Genomic DNA, 21334 nt, shown 5'->3' with positions numbered 1-21334 from the left:
GTGGAGCAGGAGATCAGTCGAGTTGAGGAGCGATAGAAACTGGGCAGTGGAAAGGTACTTGTGGATATTGAAGTTCCCAGGGATTGATGTAGGGATAGGAGAAAGAGAGCGGGAATATGAGAAAGGGATCAAAAAGGTTCAGGAAGTAGGAGGTGGGGCTTGGAGGATGGTAGATGACTGTGATTAGTAAGGAGTGGGTGGTAGCGGTGGAGGATATGGGCTTCAAAGGAAGGGAAAGAGGGATGGGAGAAGTAAAATGGCTTGAAAAGGACATTGTGGAGCAAGGAGGAAGCCAATTTCTCCCCCTTTCCCAGGGAGTCTTGGGGAGTGAGAGAAAATGAGACCCCTTTTGGGAGACAGCCAGGGAATCAGACTCACCACAGCCTGGATACTTGATTCCACTCCTGTTTCCCACTGAGGGAGAGGAGGAGGGAGGAGGCAGGGGGTGGGACTGGATGAACTTTGGGTGACAGGGGATGGGCCCAGACCAGAGGTCCCAGCGTAGACTGCTGCAGGGTTCTCTGGGGAATGGCATCCTGCGGGGGTTGACTGGTCCATACCCCTGCTTCTTGACCCAGAAACCCTCAGCCCTCCACCTCAGATGAGCTTCAGCTGAGGTTGGAGTTTTCAGGGCCGAGGTCCACACCTTCTTTCATCCCCTTGCTCCAGTGTTGAGCCCAACAGGCAGTCAGAAAGCCAAAAGTCTAACCTGCCTGGTTTTAGATCATTTTTCTACAAAAACGTTCAGTCCATGCTTTCCCACTCTTCAAGAACCTTCTGTAGTTGCCCATCCACCTCCACATCAGACGGAAACCCCTTAAAATCATCTTTAAAGCACTCAATTACCTCGCCCCCTCATATCTCAACTTCCTTCTCTCCTACCTCCCAGCCCGCACACTTTGCTCCTCTAGTGCCAACCTACTCACTGTACCTCAATCCCGACTATTTTGCTGCGACTTCTCGCCCACATCCTGCCTCTGGCCTGAAGCTCCCTCCCTCCTCATATCCAAAAGACAGTTACTCTCCCTCCTCTTCAAAGCCTCATTAAAGGCACATTTCCTCGGAGTGGCCTTCCCTGGCTAAGCCCTCCTTTCCTCTTTTCCCACACCCTTCTGCGACACCCTCCCTTTATTCACCATCCCTCTCGCACCCCCAGAACACTTATGTCTGTATCCGTTATTTATGTATACTAATGTCTGTCTCCCCCTCTAGAATGTAAGCTCACTAAGGGGCAGGGAATATATCTGTTATATTGTTATGATGTACTATTCCAAGTGCTTAGTCAGTTCTCTGCACACAGTAAGCAGTCAATAAATTTGACTGATTGATTGATTGATTGACTCCTGCCTCAGTGCCAGCCCAGTTGCCATCCTCGCATGGAGACTCCCCAGGGCCAGAGCTTGGAGTCCAGCCCCTTTCCCAACCTCAGTAGCCTCCTGGGGCCATTAATTTCTTAGAGATTCCAGGAGGGGGTAAAGCAGAAAAATAGAGGGAGGCATTGTGCATATGTGTGTGTGTGTGTATGTGTGTGTGTCTGGAAGTGGGTTCATTTATGGTGAGGGGAGAGAAGAGAGATTGCTGTCCTTACCCCCGACCTCCCTGTGAAGGCCAGAAGATCAGAGGTCAAACACTCTCCTGGGGTTAGGGCTATGCAGTGGATGAGTCTGGGGCAGAGGAGCCCCCATGAGGGGCTGAGGAGAGAAGTTCAGAACTTTGTCCCATTTCTGGGACTTGATCCAGACATCATCCCCACCCCCATCTGTGTCTGATTGACTCTGCCTCTGTCAGCCTCTGTCTGTTCTATTTTTGCCTGTCTTTGCAGCCTGTCTGTGTCTACCTCTGCCTGTGACTGTCTCTGTCTGCACCTGCCTCTGCCTGTGTCTGACTCTGCCTGCTTCAGCCTCTTTGCTGCCTCTCTGTGTTTGTCTCTGCCTGTCTGCCCAGTGTTGTCTGACTCTGCCTGTTTGCCTTTCTGTGACTGCCTCTCGGTGCCTGCATCTGCCTGTTTCTGTCTGTTTTTGCAGCCTGTCTCTGTCTGCCTCTGCCTGTTTTTGCCCATCTGTGTCTGCCTCTGACTGTCTGCTTCTGTCAGTTTCTGCCGTCTTTGCCTGTCTCTGCCTGTGTCTACTTCTGTCTTTGCCTTTGTGCCTGCCTCTGCCTCTACCTGTGTCTGCTCATCTGTGTCTGACTCCACCGCTTTACGCTTCTTCCTCTGTGTGTACGACTATGTCTGTGTCTACCTATCTGTGTCTGCCTCTGCCTTTGTCTGTGTCTGCCTCTATCTGTCTCTGTCTGCCTGTCTGTGTCTGCCTCTGTCTGTATCTGCCATTGTCTGTGTCTGCCTCTAACTGTCTGCCTCTTTCTATGTCTGCCTTTGTCTGAGTCAGCCTCTGACTGTCTGCCTCTGTGTCTACGTCTGTCCATTCCTGCCTCTGTCTGTCTCTGTCTGTGTCTGCCTCTGACTGTGTCTGCCATTGTCTGTGTCTGCCTCTGTTTGCCTCTGTCTACCTCCGTCCGTTCCTGTCTCTGTCTGTGTCACTCCGTGTTGGCCTCTGACTGTGTCTGTATCTGACTGTAGCTACCTCTGCCCTTCCTGCCTCTGTCTGTATGTCTCTCTGTCCGTGTCTGTCTGTCTCTGCCTCTGTGTCTACCTCTGTCCATTCCTACCTCTATATCTACCTTTGTGTCTTCCTAAATCTGCCTGTCTGTGTCTGCCTGTGTCTGCTGTCTGTTACAATTATCTGTCAGTGTCTGTGTCTGTGTCCATCTACGTGGGTCCTCTGCCAGCATCTGTCATCTGTCTGTGTTTGCTTTTAATGCTGTCTGCTCTCTATGCCCGTCTGCCCATGAATGTCTACCTGTGTTTGCCATGTTTCTGCGTCTGTGTCTGCTGTCTGTGACTGACAGTGTTCCCTCTCTGTGTACCTGCCATCTGTCTGTCTGTGACCATGTGAATTTCTGTTCCTACTCTGTGTCTGCTGCCTGTTCCTGTCTCTGTCAGCACTTGTCTGTCTCCAGTTTGGGCCTGACTGTGTCTGATTCTGTCTGCCATGCTTGGAAGAAACCCCAATGCCCCCAGGACCGCTCTCCCACCTTCCAAACCCATCTGGCTGCCCATGTAGAGAGAGTCTCGTCCCCAGACTCAGATCACACGTGTGAAGGCATGTGGCATGTCTGTGCGTGTGCCATGGGATGCAAGAGGGGTAGGTCAAACCTCCGTCTTGGGCCGTGATGGTTATCTGTGCCATCCAGTACATCAAATGCCCCCCTCCCTCCTAGACTCCCTCGGTCCTTTGCTCTGGACATTAGGAAGTTCTTCTGGTTTCTGACCTTATCCCATCCTGATGCTGATGCATCCTTTAGATTGTAAGCTCAATGTGGGAAGGGAATGTGTCTATTATATTGTTGAATTGTACTCCCAAGGGCTTAGTACAGTGCTCTGCACATAGTAAGCCCTCGATAAATACGATTGACTGATTAACTGACGGGTGGGTTCAGCTGGTCTCCATCCACCCAAAAGTCTCAGAGATGGCGACTCGGGCCCCGCTCAGCCTTCTCGTCTCCCCCGACTAGGCCTCTGCGTCGCCCTGGCACTTGGATTTGCGTCCTGTATTCACCCCTTTATCAGTCCCACGGCACTTTATGCCCATACCCATTATTTATTTATCTGTATTAATGCCTGTCTCCCCCTCTGGACTGTGAACTCATGGGCGGGGATCGTGTCGACCAACTCTATTATATTGTGCTCTCCCAAGCGCTTAGGACAGTGTTCTGCGCACAGTGAGCTCTCCATAAATAGGATTGATTGATCGGGAGCCAGGCTCCTCCCGTCTCCATCTGTCTTTCCCAGTCTGCGGCTCCTCCTGTGGAGTCGGATGGAGCCGTAGTTCCCCTGTGCGACCACTAGGCGGCTCCGCTCCTCAGGTTTCTCCTTCGGAAATAAATAATGGCATTTGTTAAGCGCTTACTATGTGCAAAGCACTGTTCTAAGCGCTGGGGGATACAATAATAAATAATGTTGGTATTTGTTAAGCGCTTACTATGTGCAGAGCAGTGTTCTAAGTGCTGAGGTAGATACAGGGTCATCAGGTTGTCCCACATGAGGCTCACAGTCTTAATCCCCATTTTCAGATGAGGGAACTGACGAAGCGAAGCGAAGTGACTTGCCCACAGTCACACAGCTGCCAAGTGGCAGAGCCGGGATTCAAACCCATGACCTCTGACTCCCAAGCCCGGGCTCTTTCCACTGAGCCTCACTGCTTCTCTGAACAAGGTGATCAGGTTGTCCCACCTGGGGCTCACAGTCTTCATCCCCATTTGACAGATGAGGGAACTGAGGCCCAGAGAAGTTAAGGGACTTGCCCGAGGTCACACAGCTGACAAGTGACCGAGTTGGAATTAGAACTCATGACCTCTGACTCCCAAGTCCGGGCTCTTTCCACTGAGCCACGCTACTTCTATATAACAGAAAATTTTCTATGTGAAAATGATAGAATCCCCCGGGTTGATCGTCATTCATTCATTCAGTCGTATTTATTAAGCGCTTACTGTGTGCAAAGCACTGTACTAAGCGCCTGGGAAGGTACAATACAACAGGAAGAAGTGACATAGCACGGGCTTGGAAGTCAGAGGTTGTGGGTTCTAATCCCGGCTCTGCCACTTGCCAGATGTGTGACTTTGGGCATGTCACTTCTCTGTGCCTCCACTGTAAAATGGGCATTAAGACGTGAGCCCCACTTGGGACAACCTGATAACCTTGTATCTATCCCAGCGCTTAGGACAGTGCTCAGCACATAGTAAGCGCTTGACAAATACCATTATTATTATTATTCCCTGCTCACAGCGAGCTCACAGTCTAGAAGGGGGGAGAGAGACATCAATACCCCTGTCCCTTCTTCTTCTTAATGGTATTTTTTAAGCTCTCACTATGGGCCAGGCACTGTATTTTAAGCACAGGGGTAGATACAAGTTAATCAGGTTGGACACGGTCTCTGTCCCACAATTTTTTCTTTTTTCTTTTTTTACAGTATTAGTTCAGTGTTTACTCTATACCAGGCACTGTTCTAAGCGCTGAGGTAGAAGCAAGTTATTCAGTTGGAAACAGTCCCTTTCCGACACGGGGCTCACTGTCTTAATCCCCATTTTACAGTGAAGGAAACTGAGGCACAGAGGAGTGAAATGACTTGCCCCATCCCGCTGCAACACTGCTAGATTCTGGGTGCTGTGAGATCTCTGGAGAAAGAGACATTCCCCTTTCTCCTCTCACCTCTATCTTCCAGACTTTCCTCAGCGTTGTCTGCTTTGGGGTTTTTTCCAGACTCTCTGCTACTGCTTTTGCAGCAGTTTCTCCATCCTCCCTTTGAAGGATGCAGTTCAGGGTGGCCTAGTGGAAAGAGCACAGGCCCGGGAGTCATGAGGATCTGGGTTCTAATCCCTGCTCTGCCACTTGTCTATGTGACCTTGGACAAGTCATTTCATTTCTCTGTCTGTTATCTCATCTGTAAAATGGGGATTAAGGCTGTTAGTCCCATGTGGGACAAAGACTCTGTCGAACCCGATTAGCTCATATCCATCCCAGCACTAAACCCCACTGCTTGGTGAGGAGTCCCAGAGTATCCCAGGACCCTGAGGCCTATTTTCATGGTGTATCTACCCCAATTTATTACCCCAGTGCTTAGAACAGTGCTGGGAACATAGTAAGTGCTTAGCAAATACCGTAATTATTATTATTACTATTCTCTGTGCCTCAGTTACCTCATCTGTAAAATGGGAATTAAGAGAGCGAGCCTCATGTGGGACAGGGACTGTGTCCAAGCTGATTTACCTTGTATATACCCAGCTCTTAGAACAGTGCTTGGCATGTAGTAAGCGCTTAACAAAAAACATAATATTATTATGATCAGTGGCTGCTGCTGTTTGGTTGGTGCAGTTGGGGTTGAGGAGCTCATTTCTGGGGATCCCTAGGTCCAGAGATGGGGAAGGAGGGCCCAGGGTTGTTCTGGGCATCAGAGGGTAGGGCTGGGAGGCAGGACCACCCTTCTCCTCCCCACCACACACACATACACACCACACCTCAGTGTAATAATAATAATAATAATGGTGGTATTTGTTAAGCACTTACTATGTAACAAGAACTGTTCTAAGCTCTGGGGTAGATACAAGATAATCAGGTTGGACACAGTCCCTGTCCCTCGTGGGGCTCATAATCTCAATCCCCACTTTACAGATGAAGTGACTAAGGCCCAGAGAAGTAAAGTGATTTGCCGAAGGTCACACAGCAGACATGTCGCAGAGCCGGCATTAGAACCCAGGTCCTGCCGACTCCCAGGCGCGTGCTTTACCCACTAACCTCTCTCCTTCCCGCTGCAGCGCTTGGATCTGGGCAGTCCGAGCAGGCTCCCAGCCCTGTGGCCGGCGTCTGGTGGAGGCGGTAATTGAGCTGGACAACTCCCAACGCAGTTCAGACAGATGGGCCAGGCTGCAGGCTCTGACATCTCCTCCACTACGTCAAGCCAAATTGCTGGGCCGGCCAGCCGGCCCCGGGGCTACCAGCCGGGATGCGATTAGCAGGAGAGAGAGGTTGCTCAAACGACAGCTTCCACGTTTAATTGCTTCCAAAGTGAGTGATCCTGGGTTCCTGGGATCACTCCAGGGTTAGGGGGACCCCAGATATGTGGCGGCAAAGACCCCCCGCCAGTAATGCTCAGCCTAACCAAGAGCTGGGACTAGAGAAGAGGGGGCAGGGAACAGAACACCAGACTCTCCTCTGGGCCTCTGTTTTCCTGTCCAATCCCCCAATCAATCAATCCATCAATAGTATTGATTATCTGTGTGCAGAGCGCAATACCAAGCATTTGGCAGAGTACAATATAATAATACTACGAATAATAATAACTGTGGTATTTCTTAAGTGTTTACTCTGCCAGGTACTGTACTAAGCGCTGGGGTGAATACAAGCAAATAGGGTTGAACATAGTCCCTGTCCCACAGAGGGCTCACAGTCTTAATTCCCATTTTACAGATGAGGTAACTGAGGTACAGAGAAAGAAGTGACTTGCCCCAAGTCACACAACAGACAAGTGGCAGAGCCAAGATTAGAACCCAGGTCCTTCTGACTCCCAGGTCTGTGCTCTATCCAGTGGGCCATCCTGTTTCTCATAGATACAGTCCCTGCCCTCAGGCTTGCAGTCTAGCAGGGGAGAAGGAGTTAAATCGTCCCCATTTCCCTAAGTGAGGGTTTGGAGATCTTCAAAGGGGACGTGGTCCTCAAGCCGCCAGAGAAAGCAGCATGGCCTAGTAGATAGAGCATGGGCCTGGGATTCAGAAGGACCTGGGTTCTAATGTAGGCTCTGCCACTTGTCTGCTGTATGACCTTGAGCAAGTGAAATCACTTCTCTCTGCCTCAATTACCCCATCTGTAAAATAAGGATTAAGATTGTGAGCCCCTTGTGGGCCATGAATTATGTTTATTCTGATTATCTTGTATCTACCCCAGCGCTTAGTACTGTGCTTAGCAAATAGTAAGCACTTAACAAATATCATAAAAGAAAGAAAGCACTGTGGCCTAGTGGAAGGAGCACGGGCCTGGGAGTCAGAGGACCTGGGTTCTAATCCTGGCTTCGCCACTTGTCTGCTGTGTAACCTTGAAAGTTAGAAGTCATCTAACTTCTCTTTGCCTTAGTTACCTCATCTGTAAAATGGGGAGTAAGACTGTGAGTGTGGACAGTGAAACGGTGTCCAACCTGATTAGCTTGTATCTACTTCAGAGCTTAGAAGAGTGCTTGGCACATAGCAAGCGCTTAACAAATATCTTAAAGAAAAAAAAGGAAAGAATAAGAGAAGCCCATGCCTACATCAGCTGGAGGAAGGGCTGCCTGGATGACATGGTCTGCCAGAATGGGTGAGGAGCTTTTTCTTTTTTTTTCCTTTAAATGTAATTTTGTTAAGTGCTTTTATATGCCAAGTATTGTGTTAAGCGCTGAGATAGATACAAGATAATAATACTAATAATGGTATTTGTTAAGCCCTTACTATGTGCCAAGTACTGTTCTAAACACTGGGGTAGGTACAAGGTAATCAAGATAGGTTGGGCACAGTCCCTGTCTCACATGGGGCTCACGGTCTTAATCTCCATTTTACAGATGAGGTAATAATAATGTTGGTATTTGTTAAGCGCTTACTATGTGCAGAGCACTGTTCTAAGTGCTGGGGTAGACACAGGGGAATCAGGTTGTCCCACGTGGGGCTCACAGTCTTAATCCCCATTTTACAGATGAGGTAACTGAGGCCCAGAGAAGTTAAGTGACTTGCCCATTCACACAGCTGGCGAGTGGCAGAGCGGGGATTCGAACCCATGACCACTGACTCCAAAGCCCGTGCTCTTTCCACTGAGCCACGCTGCTTCTCCATTCTGGGTAATGGAGGCCCAGAGAAGTGAGGTGACTTCTCCAAGGTCAAATGGCAGACAAGTAGCAGAGCTGGAATTTGAACCCAGGTCCTTCTGATTTGCAGGCTCTCTCCAATAAGGCATCGCTGCTTGGATCTGGAGTGGGCTTTGAAGTCCTGGGGAGATGCCTGGTAGCTGTGGGAGGGGAAAGGATGGTGTCTGCCCTGAGTCTGGCTCTCTGGGTCCAAGCTGGGCTGAGGCCGGGCCCAGGGTCAGGGCCCCGGGTGGGATTGTGGTGTCCGGGAAGGGGAGCCGGGGCGGACATTCCTGACAAACCTGCTCTTCCTGGATTCTCCAGCCCCCGGCTCCTCCTGGCCGCTGCTGACCCCGGGGAGATCTCGGTTCCCAATTCTGCCCCTGCTCTCGCCTCATCTGATAAGCAAAGTAGCGTGATTCCCAGGCTCCCTCTGGAATGGGGTCCTGACTAGGTCAACCCTGGCAGCCCCCTGCCTTCAGACAGGGAGACTGGTCCCAGAGCCAGCTGTGACGGTGGTGGTCCCGGGTGGGGGGGGGGGCTTCCCCTTTTTCTGCTCTAAGACGCCCAGAGACAGACACTGTTGTAGCCTCCTTCCAGCCCCGCCTGTCTGGCCAATATTCCCTCAGTCCCCTACCCCCCACAGTGGCGCCAGTCCCTTCCCGCTGGCGAAGGGGATGCGAGAGAACGGGAAACATTTGTAGACCGCAGCAGGGGATCCCCCACACCCTTGCCCAATTCCAGTTGCAGCAGGAGGGATTTAGGGCACACCTCAGGAAAACGTCCCCTCTCTCCCTTCGCCACGCAGGCTGGTGGGGCCGGGGCGGCCTGACACGGAGGCAGGGGGAAGGACGGAATGACCCCTCAGGCAGTACCCCGGAGTGGACGATAGATGGCGCCCGCGGCCCAACTCAGTCCCGGCTTGAAAGCGGCCCGGAGCCTTAACTCTTTCCCGGCCGCGTCCCCGCGTGGAGGCTGGATTGTGTCTGTGGCCCGGAGTTTAGGCCTTTGTGACATTTCTCTCCAAACTGTTTGCCAGAGCCGAGGTCTGGGTTCTCGCTCCGTGCCAGAGGCCCCTGGCTCTCTTCTCCGATCATCAATCACACCCTGGAATCAACCCCTCGGGACCGCCTTCCCACCCCCTTTCCTGGAGGGGGTGGAGAAAGTGAGGGTGTAGGGGGAAAGGGACATGGGGCCGGGCCCGAGGTCCTGCAGTCTGCCTCGCTGGAGCCTCCTCTGTGGATCCCAAAGCACCTTAGAATCCCGTTTGTCTCGATTCTCCGGATCGCCTGAACCTCCGCAACCATCCTGGGGTGGGGGCTGCAGGAGAGGGAAGGGTGAGGAGCTCACTCCCCAGAAAGCTACAGGACCATCTAAAAGGCCGCAGCGTCTCATTACCACGTGCATGAACCCAGGCATCACCGTGCCCACCTCACCCCGGGCGGAAGGGCCTTTGAGCTCTCCCTGCAAAAACCTCCGCTCACGCACGCCCGCGGCCAGAATCCAAAGGGAAGGAGGGCGGATGGGAGGGAATCTGGTCTAAATTACCACTCAGGAAATAATGGGAACCGGGAGGGGAGCAGGGTGATTTATTAAGGCGACCGAACCGAGCTAATATGGAAGCTTATTTCTCACCCCAGCTGCTAAAGGTTACCTCCTCGATCGCTCCCCGTTGTAGCTGATGAACAGTTTATGTTTTCACTGGTTTGCAGAGACTGGGATGGGGGAAATACATGGGGTCAGGATGGGGTAGGGGGAAAGAGGAGGGAAAAGGAGGGAAGGGGACAAGGGAGGAGGGTAACCGAGAAGGAGGAAAGAAGGGATGGGTGGAGAAGGAGGAGGTCTTCCCAATCATATTCCAAAGCCTCCCTCTCCCACGGTGAAAGGGATTAAGCCTGGGAAGAGAGCAACGGGACAGTAGGTTGCAGAGAAGGCTCTTAATAATAAAGTTGGTAGTTGGTAAGTGCTTCCTATGTGCAAAGCACTCTTGAACCTGGAGGGTGGAGCAGAGCAGTGCTTTGCACATAGTAAGTGCTCAATAAATATGATCAAGGGTGAGGACTGGGTGGCTTCTTAGAGACCGTGAGCTCATTATGGGCCGGGAACATGTCCACTAATTTTGTTATACTGTACTCTCCCAAGCGCTTAGTACAGCGCTCTGCATGGAGTTAGCGCTCAATAAATACCACAGATTGATTCATCTGGGGCCTGGGCTGTTTCGGGTAGGGGAGCCCGAGAGGTGTGGGTTGACCTGGGTCCGGCTAAGAAGCCCCATCTCTGGCTCTGAGTTTGGGAAATGAAAATGGAGGGCTTGACAACAAGGCCACAGAGGTGTCATCTGGGGCTAGGACCCAGGAGTCCCATCCCTTCGTCTCTTTCCTATGCCCTGGCCATCTTAAGCCTCTGCAAGGGGTAGGGGGGGAGAGGATGAGGGGCAAAGAACTACAACTACCAGCAGCCCTTGGGGCTGGCTCCCTGCCGGAAGTGACGAAATGACTCAGGTCCACCCGCTCTGCCTGGTCGGGAACTACATGTCCCAGCGTGCCCCGCGCGAGGGAGGCCTGGGAACCCGGAAGAAGAAGAACGGGAGCCAGGAGGCCAGGTTAGGGAATGGGCGAGGGAAGGGTGGGCTACTGGGAAGAGTGGGAGACCCTGGCCCTTGCAGGAAGAGACTTGGACCCGGGGGAGGGAACGCTCATCTGGCCTGAATGGGGAGAGGCCAACTGGGAGTAAATTGGGAGATGCTGGGAGGGGTGTCTAAGTTACTAGAGACAAAGTGGAGGATGCTGGAGCATATAATGATGTTGGTATTTGTTAAGCGCTTCCTAGGTGCAGAGCACTGTTCTAAGCCCTGGAGTAGATACAGGGTCATCAGATTGTCCCATGTGAGGCTCACAGTCTTCATCCCCATTTTACAGATGAGGTCACTGAGGCACCGAGAAGTGGTGACTTGCCCACAGTCACACAGCTGCCAAGTGGCAGAGCCGGGATTCGAACCCATGACCTCTGACTCCCAAGCCCGGGCTCTTTCCACTGAGCATATTGGGTTGCCAGCATGGTGTAGTGGATAGAGCATGAGCCTGGGAGGCAGAAGGTCATGGGTTCTAATACCGCTCACGCCACTTGTCTGCTATGTGAGCTTGGACAAGTCACTTCTCAGGACCTCCTCTGGAAAATGGGGGTTACGACTGGGATCCCCACATGGGCCCACCTGATTACCTTGTATCTACCCTAGGGCTTGGAACAGTGCTTGGCACATAGTAAGTGCTCAACAAGTCCCATAGTCATCATCATCATCTTGGATTTAATGTGTTGGTGACCCTCTCCTTCCTCTGCTCTGCGTCTCCTCTTGCCTCTGTTCCACCCTGCCCCCTCCCTGTAGAGGACAAAGTTGGGGAATCACTAGTCCTGCCTCTGGAAAACCCTTCCCTGATCGTATCCAACAGACAATAACTCTCCCCTCTCAGAGCCTTAGTGAAGGCCCATCTCCTTCAAGAAGCCTTCCTTGATTAAACCCCCCTTTCCCCATCTCCCACTCCCTTCTGCATCACCTTGACTTCCTCCCTCTATTCTCTTTCCCTCTCAACCCCGCAGCATTTATGTATATGTCTGTAATTTTATTTATTTCTATTGTCTGCCCCCCTTTCTAGACTGCAAGCTCATTGTGGGAGGGGGATATCTGTTATATTGTTCTGTTGTCCTCTCCCAAACAACTGCCTGGTACAGTGTTCTGTGCCCAAGATGATGGTAACAATTTGGGTATTAAGCACTTACTATGTGCCAGGCACTGTACTAAGCACCGGGGTAGATACAAGCAAATTGGGTTGGAAACAGTCCCTGTCCTACCCAGGGCTCACAGACTCAATCCCCATTTTACTGATGAGGTAACTGAGGCACAGAGTATTGAAGTGACTGACCCAAGGCCACACAGCAGACAAGTGGTGGAGCTGGGATTAGGACCCATGACCTTCTGACTCTCAGGCCCGTGCTCTATCCACAATGCCACAACGTGGGAGGAGGAGGTGAATAAGTGAGAATCAGTGTGGTATAGTGGAAGGAACAAAGGCCTGGGTTCTAATGCAGCTCTGCCAATTGCTTGCTGTGTGACCTTAGGCAAGTCATTTCACTTATTTGTGCCTCAGTTTCCTTAGCTGTAAAATGAGGATTAAAATACCTGTCTTCCCTCCTACTTAGATAGTGAGCTCTGTGCGGGACAGGGACTGTTTCCAACCTAAGCAACTTGTACCTACCTCAGTGCTTATAACGATGTTTGACACATAGTAAGCGCTCAGCAACTACCATAAAAAACAAAAACAGGGAGGATGTCTGGGAAGAGGAGATCAGGAGATCACGGCCTTGATCTGGAGAGGTGGGGGCACCAGTGGAGAGAATTCCGAGGAAGCCGAGAACAGGGGCTGGGGAGAGCAGGGCTGAGAATGGGGGCTGGGGGTGAGAGTAGGGCCGAGAACGGGTTGGAGAGAGAGCAGGACTGGGGTAGAGCAGGGCCGAGAATGGGAGCAGGGGGAGAGAGTAGCACCGAAAACAGGTCGGGGGTGAGAGAATAGGGCTGAGAACGGGAGCTAGGGGTGAGAGCGGGGCCGAGAATGGGGACTGGGGATGAGATCAGGGCTGAGAAAGGGTTGAAGAAAGAGCAAGGCTGAGACTAGGCTGGGGAGAGAAAGCAGGTCTGAGAATGGGGTGTGGAGAGAGAGGGGCTGGGGGCGAGAGAGCGGGGCCGACCATGGGGGTTGGGAGAGCAGAGCTTGGGGGAGAGCAGGGCCCAGAACAGAACTCAGGAATGGGGACCCAAACTGGGTCCCCAGCCCAGGCCTGGTGGGCCAGAAGCGCTCACCGCCCCGGGCTGCCCAGGATCTGCCGACATCAGCACTCTGCAGTGCTCGTTAGCACTAACGAGCCGGTTTCGGCTGCGGCAACAGCAAGCTTCACTCTTGAAAATGGTGTCTAATTAGCTCTCCTGATCCCTCCTCTCTCTCTGCCCAACCCCTCCCCTTCCTATTGTATTGCTGGTAAACTGAGGCCTTAAACTGGGGTCTAGGCCCTGAGACCCTCAAAGACTTTGAGGTCCTCAGGGATGATTCCTCCCTCGCAGCCCCACCTCCTCACCCTCTGCAGCCAACGAAGGGGGGCTCAGTGCCGGCTCGGGGAGCACTGCAGTGTCTGCAAGCACTCAGCTGGAGTCAGGGAGCCCGTTAGTGCCAGTGGGCACTGAGCAGATTGGGGAACATGTTCAGTGTTTATGAGCACTGAGCCAAGGTCAGGGAGTACTGCAGTGTCTGTGAGCACTCATTAGGATGGCGGAGCACTGCGGTGTCTGGGAGCTGGGGTGGGGGAGCACTGGTGTCTGAGCACTAAGCTGGGGTGGGGAGGGGGAACACTACGGAGCCGACACTGAGTAGGGTGAGGGATCACTGCAGCGTGTGAATACTGAGCTGGGATGGGAGAGCACGCAGGGTCTGTGAGTACAGAGTCAGTCGTCAGTCTGCCCGAATCCACCGTATAGAAGGGGGAGGAGAAGTGATCCTTCCCCTCGAGGAGCTGCCAGTCTGAGGGAAGACAGAACAGTCACATGGACATTCGGTCAGAGGTATTTATTGAGCACATGCTGTGTGCGAAGCACTGTACTAAATGCTTGGGAGATTACAGCAATAAATAGACACATTCCCTGCCCACAATGAGCTAATGGGACGCCCGGCGAATCCAGACCCTTGGACAGACGGCAGAGCTTGGGGGAACTGGAGTCAGGCGAGTTTAATCCAGGAGGGTGCCTGGTGGAGGGAGGTTTTCGATGGCTGGAAGAAGGCAACGTCCTAGTGGATAGAGCATGGGCCTGAGAGTCCGAAGGTCATGGGATCTAATCCCGGCTCCACCATTTGTCCGCTGTGTGACCTTGGGCAAGTCACGTCATTTCTCTGGGCCTCAGTTACCTCAGTTATCTATAAAATGGGGATTCAGGCTGTGAGTCCCACATGGGTCAGGAACTGTGCCCAACCCAATTTGGTTGTATCCACCCCAGCACATAGTACAGTGCCTTGCACATAATAGGCCCTTAACAAATACCATAATAATAATAATAATAATTATTAATGGAATAGGGGAGGAGGAAGCAGACCAGCCCACGGTCTGTGCCTGGGAAGGGGAGGCTCCCTCAGTGGTTGGTGCTGGGGAGGCATAGTGGGGGTTCTGGCTGATGGTGTTCTGGGGTCAGTTTTATCCTCCTAATCCTGCGGTTGAGGGGAGGGGTCTTGGAGCGTTGCAACCAGAGTAGAACTTTCCCCAAAACCCACCTGGTGATACCCATTAGGGCTCCCCCCAACCCTTCCCTTCTTGGGCAAGGCCCGACAGCTTGTGTGGTGGTCAGTCAGTCATATTTATTGAGCGCTTACTGTGTGCAGAGCACTGTACTAAGTGCTTTGGAGAGTACAATAGAACAATAAATAGACACATTCCCTGCCCACAGCGAGTTTACAGTCTAGAGGGGGAGACATTATTAACAGAAATAAATAAATCATGGCTATGGACATAAGTGATGTGGGACTGGAAGGCGGAGGGGGGTTGACTAAAGGGAGCAAGTCAGGCCGACCCAGAAGGTAGTGGGAGAAGAGGAAAGGGGGGCTTAGGGAAGACCTCCTGGAGGAGATGGGCCTTCAGTAAAGCTTTGAAGTCAGGGAGAGTCATTGTCAGATAAGAGGAGGGAGGGCGTTCCGGGTCGGGGCCAGATGCGGGCGAGAGGTCACCGGTGAGATGGACAAAATCGAGGGGCAGTGAGAAGGTTGGCATTAGAGGAGCGAAGTGTGCAGTGCTGCAGGCTTGAGTCCCTGCCAGCCGGGTGCCAAAGGGCAAGGTGATGGGCAGAGGATGGGGTGTTTGGGGTTGGGGAGGGAACCCCATTTCCCACCCCCGCTACCGCCAACCCACTGAATTCTCTGTTGGGCCAAGCACACAGGCCCCCATCTCGTGTTCCCTTTAGGAAGTCCTTCCTCTAATCTAGCCTTCATCCTTCTCGCTGCAGTCCTGGCTGACCCCTGTGGGGCTCTGATGCCGTAGCACAATCAGGGTTCATTCATTCAATTGTATTATGCGCTTACTGTGTGCAGAACACTATACTATGCGCTAGGGGAAGTACTACACAACAATAAAGAGTGACAATCCCTGCCCACAACAAGCTCCCAGGCTAGAGGGGGTTCCCAGTTCTCATCTCATCCTCTGGCCAGCATTTCCCCTCATCCCGCACCTCCCCTTGGTGGGGTTTAAGTGCTTTGAGATCTCCAGGTAGCAGGGTTCAGGGCCGGCTCGATTGTGGACCTGGCGAGGACCGGGTCACACAAGACGCTTGTTAGGTGTGTCGGCTGCTTCAAGCGGGGGAGAAGTGGGGAACTGAGGCAGCGGGGGCGGGGCTCACCAGTCACCCCCTGTTCACCCCTTTCCAGCTGTTGGAAACCGGATCCTGATCCCTGCTAGGGAGGGTCTTCAAGCTGCCATTCTTTCCCTGTGAAATCCTGGTTCTTCAGACTGACCCGTGGGGCATTCCTTTGATTTCCTGGGAGTCTGGGGGGGTGGGATCCCAGGGCGGGTAAGGGCCCTGACCTAGGCTGGGCTAGCAGCCGGGAGAGGTTGGGGCTGGGACCCAGCTGCTGTGTTTACACCAAAGTCGGTGCAGGAGGGAAAGGGCCACAGCGGCAGGGATTCAGGATAGACTCTTTCCTCCCTGCTGGTCTGGCAGAAAAAGGGTGGCCTTTTCTTGGCTTGCAAACTGGGCAGAAGAAATACCTTATTTTTGGGGGGCGGGCATCTGAAGTCAGGGGGCTGAACTATGACCCCTCCAGTGAGGGTCATCATCACTGTTATTGTATTTAAGGAGCACATTCTGTGTGAAGAGTACCATATTAAGTGCTTGGGAGAGTACAGTAATAATAATTGTGGTATTTGTTAAGTGCTCGCTGTGCACCAAGCACTGTACTAAGCACTGGCTTAGATACAAGAAAATTGGGTTGGACAGAGTCCCTGTCCCACATGGGGCTCACAGTCTTAATCCCCATTTTACAGATGAGGTACCTGAGGTCCAGAGAAGTGAAGTGATTCACCCAAGGTCCCGCAGCAGACAAGTCGGGGAGCCAGGATTAGAACCCAGGACCTTCTGACTCCCGGGCCCAGGCTTTAGATACTAGGCCACGCTGCCCACAACGAGGAGTCAGGAAGGGAGGAGGGAACGATGGGCCGAACGTGGGGTGGCATTGGTCCCCATCGCCTCCGTCTCTTGCAGCGGGCGATGCTGGCATGGTGGAGCCCGGTCCTCCCGCCCTCCGGGGCGGCCCCCGGGACAGCCCCACCCTGGCCCAGAGCTTCCTGGAGGAGGAGTTGCAGCTGAACCTGGCCCTGCAGGATCTGGACTTCGCCGAGCCGGTCAGCTACGTGTACAATCCGCTGGAGTACGCCTGGGAGCCCCACCGAGACTACGTCACCCGCTACTGCCAGGGCCCCAAGGCCGTGCTCTTCCTGGGCATGAACCCCGGCCCCTTCGGCATGGCCCAGACCGGGGTGAGCCAGCTGAGGGGGGTGTGAGTGTGGGGGGGCTTAGTCACCTGGGCATGTTTTTTTTGTTTGGATTTTTCTAGTGGTATTTGTTAAGTGCTTACTTAGTGAAGCACTGGGATAGATACAAGATAATCGGGTTGGACGCAGTCCCTGTCCTGCATGGGGCTCAAAGTCTTCATCCCCATTTTACAGGTGAGGGAACTGAGGCACAGATAAATTAAGTGACTGGGGCAAGATAACAATAATAATAATAATAGTTATGGTACTTGTTAAGCGCTTACTATGTGCCAGGACTGTTATAAGTGCTGGGGCAGTTACAAGATAATTGAGTTGGACACAATCCCTGTTCCACATGGAGCTCACAGTCTTCATCCCCATTTTACAGATGAAGGAATTGAAGAACAGAGAAATAAAGTGACTTGCCCAAGGCAATAATAATAATTATGATACTTTTTAAGCACTTACTATGTGCCAAGCACTATTCTAAGCACTGGAGTAGATACATGGTAATTGAGTTGGACACAGTCCTTGTCCCACATGGGGCTCTCAGTCTTAATCCCCATTTTACATTTGAGGGAACTGAGGCACATAGATGCTAAGTGACTTGCCCAAGGTCACAGCAGACAAGTGGCGGAGCCGGGATTAGTTCCTGGGTTCCCTCACCCCCCGAGGGGGGCAGGGGTGGGGGCAGGCCGCTGATGGGCAAGGGTGCCTCGGTCCATCTGCCGGCTCCTGCCGGCGCCCAGCCCCTTCCCCCACCCCTGCTCCGGTTAGCCAGGCCGGCATCAGCGGCGTCATTAGCCAAAGCCATTAACGATGCTTCCGTTTCCTCCCCGTGCCTGGGCACTCTCCTTTAATTGCTGCCCAACCTTCCTTCCTCCCCCGGATGTCCCCCTCTCAGCTGGAAAGGGCAGGGTCTGGGAGACAGAGGTGCATCCCTCAACCCCCAGGACCCCAAACCCCCAGCACAGCCACCGAGAGTGCTTCCTCCCACCCCGCGCTCACTTTCACCCCTTGGCTTGTGGCTAGAGCACGGGGCCAGGAGTCAGAAGGTCATGGGTTCTAATCCTAGCTCTGCCATCGTCTGCTGTGCCACCTGGGGCAAGTCACTTCACTCCTGGGCTTCAGTTACCTCATCTGTACTATGGAGATTGAGACTGTGAGCCCCATGGGGGACGGGGGTTGGTTCCCACCTGATTAACTTGTCTCACCCTCTAAACTGTGAGCTCGTTATGGGCAGGGAATGTCTGTTTGTTGTTAAATTGCCTCTCCTGAGCACCTAGTACAGTGCCTTGCACACAGTAAGTGCTCAATAAATATGATTGAATGAATCTACCCCTGCACTTAGTATAGTGCCTGGTGCATAGTAAGCGCTTGACAATATACCACAGTTATTATTTTTTATTATTATTAGCCCCTCTCCTCCCTCTGAGGTGCCAAACCTCCCCTAGCCCCCTCCCTCCCTCTCCTGCTTCCTTGGCAGGGGTCGGAGAGGCTAGGTTAGGTGACCCCCGGGGTGGGGCGGTAGGGCAGTGCCCGGAGCCCAGCGCTCATCCCGAGTGGCGGGGGTGCCCTCGCTGCAGGTGCCCTTCGGTGAAGTGAAGCATGTCCGCGACTGGCTGGCCGTCCGGGGGCCGGTGACCCCCCCATCCCGGGAGCACCCCAAGCGGCCGATCCGGGGCCTGGACTGCCCCAACAGCGAGGTGAGCGGCGCCCGCTTCTGGGGCTTCTTCCGGGCCCTGTGCGGCCACCCCGAGGTCTTCTTCCGCCACTGCTTCGTGCACAACCTGTGCCCGCTGCTCTTCCTGGCCGCCAGCGGCAAGAACCTGACGCCGGCCGACCTGCCGCCCTCCCGGCGGGCCCACCTGCTCGGGATCTGCGAGGGGACCCTGCGGCGTCAGGTGGAGCTGCTGGGGGCGCGCCTCGTGGTGGGCATAGGCCGCTTCGCCGAGCAACGGGCGCGGAGGGCGCTGGCCGGCTGCCCCGGCGTCCGGGTGGAGGGCCTCCCGCACCCCTCGCCCCGCAGCGCCCTGGCCAACAGGGGCTGGGACGACGTGGCCCGCCGGAGGCTGGACGAGCTGGGGCTGTTGGCGCTGCTGACACCCCTGGGCACCGGGCAGGCTTGCCAGTAGCCCTTGCCAGCACTTCTAAATAAGTGCTCTCGGAGTAAGCTTCCCCTATTTACCAGACTATAAGATACCCCTACTGTATGTATTCGACTAAGTTGTAAGTTGGGGGATGGAAAATTGAGGCTGGGCATTCCCTCCACCCCCCCATTCTTCTCTCCCATCCCTTCTGGGACTCCCGGCCAGTGAAAGGAAGGCGCACGGGACTGGGATGTGGGTACTTGTTAAATGCTTACTTGGTGCTGAGCACTGTATTAAGTGCTGGGGTGGGTGCAAGATAAGCCGGACACAGACCCTGTCCCACGTGGGGTTCATCTATTCCCTATGTCCTCGTTTTTCGGGGTGAGCCAGTGTGACGTGCCATATAGTTGTGGTGCATTACACAGCCTGGCAAATTTGGTTCTTCAACCCACTGGCCCCCCCATCTAGAACACTGCCCTCCTTGTCTAGAACACTACACACCTTCCCCTCTTCTCCTCTGCCCTTCCTCCCTTCCCCATCCCCTGGAAAACCTCTTCACCCCATCATCTTGCCTTCGGATCTGCAGAGAAGGCCGGTGGCCGGGAGACGGGCTGCAGGGGGGATCCCCGGTGCCCCCTCCCTGTGCCAATCTCCTCATGGAGTCCCATCTGGACAGAATAAACTTGCTGTTTCCCCTTTGGCCAGAGGGCACCTGGAGCCAGGATGTTTGGCGAAACGGGCCTCGGCTGAAGCCGGCCGGATGGAGGTTAGCGCTTGTCTGTTGTCCTGGAGGCCGAAGGGTGGATGCAGTGACCTCTGGCTCCCCACTTCTCAGGATTTTTATATCTGATGCATTAAATAAAATCACCCAACCGGACCCTTGCTGCTGTCTCCTTTTGTGTGACCGGGAGCCGGGGGACGAGTGCGGAGTGCCGGCTTTCATGTTGTCTTTTTAGTCCCCCCACTGGCGGTGTGCTGCTCCTGTTGGGTGTCTGTCTGGGGTCTGGGACTGCTGATGGATTATATTCAGACTCCTTCCCAAGGATGATCTCTCACTCCCCACCTCCCTCTTCCCTGTTGGACACGCACACACCCACGCACACAGTTAATCGTCCGTCGTATTTATTGAGGGCTCACTGTGTGCAGAGCACTGAACTAAATGCTGGGGAGAGGACAATATAACAGGCACATTCCCTGCCGACAATAAGTTTACAGTCTAGAGGACGAGCTTACAGTCTAGAGAATACACACGCACACACACTCTGTCTCTCTGCTGGGTGCTGAGGAAAGATGGAGGGAGGATGACATGGCCTCTGCCCTTTTTTAAATTGTTTTTTATGGTATTTGTTAAGCACTTACTATATGCCAGGCACTGTATTAAGCTCTGGGGTAGATACAAGCTAATCAGGTTGGACACAATCCATGTCTCACATGGGGCTCACAGTCTTAATCTCCATTTTTCATATGAGGTAACAGGCCCAGAGAAGTGGAAATGACTGGTCCAAGGTCACACAGCAGAGTCGTAGGAAAGCTGAGGTTGGAACCCACATCCTGACTCCCGGGCCTGTGCTCTTTGCACTAGAATTTGCTGCTTCCTGTTTAAACTGTGCCTCTTCTCATTCCTTGAGGGCCAGCTGCGGGGGGCGGCACACGTTTCTAAGTGCTCTTGTCTGGATAAGTGGTGAGAAACTGGGTGTCCTTTAGGATCTGGGCATTTGTATGTGGAGGTGATCCTTTAGGGAGGTGTATGGGGGGTGACTTATTGGATGGGGGGGGGGGTATATCCCTTTAGGACTGTGGGTGAATCTCTCTATGTGTGGAGGTAATCCTCTGGGGATATGTGTGTCCCTTTGGCAGTGTATGAGTTTGTGTGTGTGTGTGTGTAACCCTTTGGCAGTGTGTGAGAACCTCCATTTTTGGGGGCTGACCAATTAAGGGGATATGTGTGTTGCGGGGGGCAGGTTTGTGTGTCCCTCTGGGAGTGTGTGAGAACCTCTGTGTGGGGGGGCTGCCCCTTTGGGGATGTATGACCCTTTGGGGTTGTGTGAACCTCTTTGTGATTGTGTGTGGCACCCTTTGGAGGTGTTTGTCCCCTTGGGAGTGTGTGAGAAACTTTATGTGAGGGGGCTGACACTTTTAGAGGTATATGTCCCTTTGTGGGGGGGAACCTCTGTGTGGGCACCATCCCTTTAGTGGTGAGTGTGAACTGTGTGTGTCGGGGGGAGTGACTTTGTGGGTGTGTGCGATATCCCCCAGGTATGGGTGTGTGAGTGT

The 21334-nt window shown here is 53.4% G+C and overlaps 1 protein-coding gene across 2 annotated transcripts in view; it reads left to right on the top strand.

Moving 5' to 3' along the window:
- SMUG1 (single-strand-selective monofunctional uracil-DNA glycosylase 1) overlaps positions 1-19937 on the top strand; it is a 41853-nt gene extending 21916 nt beyond the window's left edge. The window contains exons 1-3 of one of the 2 annotated variants that reach the window (XM_029072665.2): positions 10923-11022; positions 16702-16976; positions 18557-19937. In XM_029072665.2, the coding sequence (XP_028928498.1) occupies positions 16716-16976; positions 18557-19105 (810 nt within the window). In that variant the 5' untranslated portion in view covers positions 10923-11022; positions 16702-16715 and the 3' untranslated portion in view covers positions 19106-19937. Of the gene's footprint in view, positions 1-10922; positions 11023-16701; positions 16977-18556 lie in introns of those variants that run through there. The other variant, XM_029072666.2, reaches the window with a different exon arrangement.
- The last annotated feature ends 1397 nt before the right edge of the window (positions 19938-21334 follow it).

The sequence above is a fragment of the Ornithorhynchus anatinus genome, chromosome 10, assembly GCF_004115215.2.
Source record: "Ornithorhynchus anatinus isolate Pmale09 chromosome 10, mOrnAna1.pri.v4, whole genome shotgun sequence".
Classification (NCBI taxonomy): Eukaryota; Metazoa; Chordata; class Mammalia; order Monotremata; family Ornithorhynchidae; genus Ornithorhynchus; species Ornithorhynchus anatinus.
Note: the sequence above shows the minus strand (reverse complement) of the source record. Positions and strands in the feature narration are given on the sequence as shown.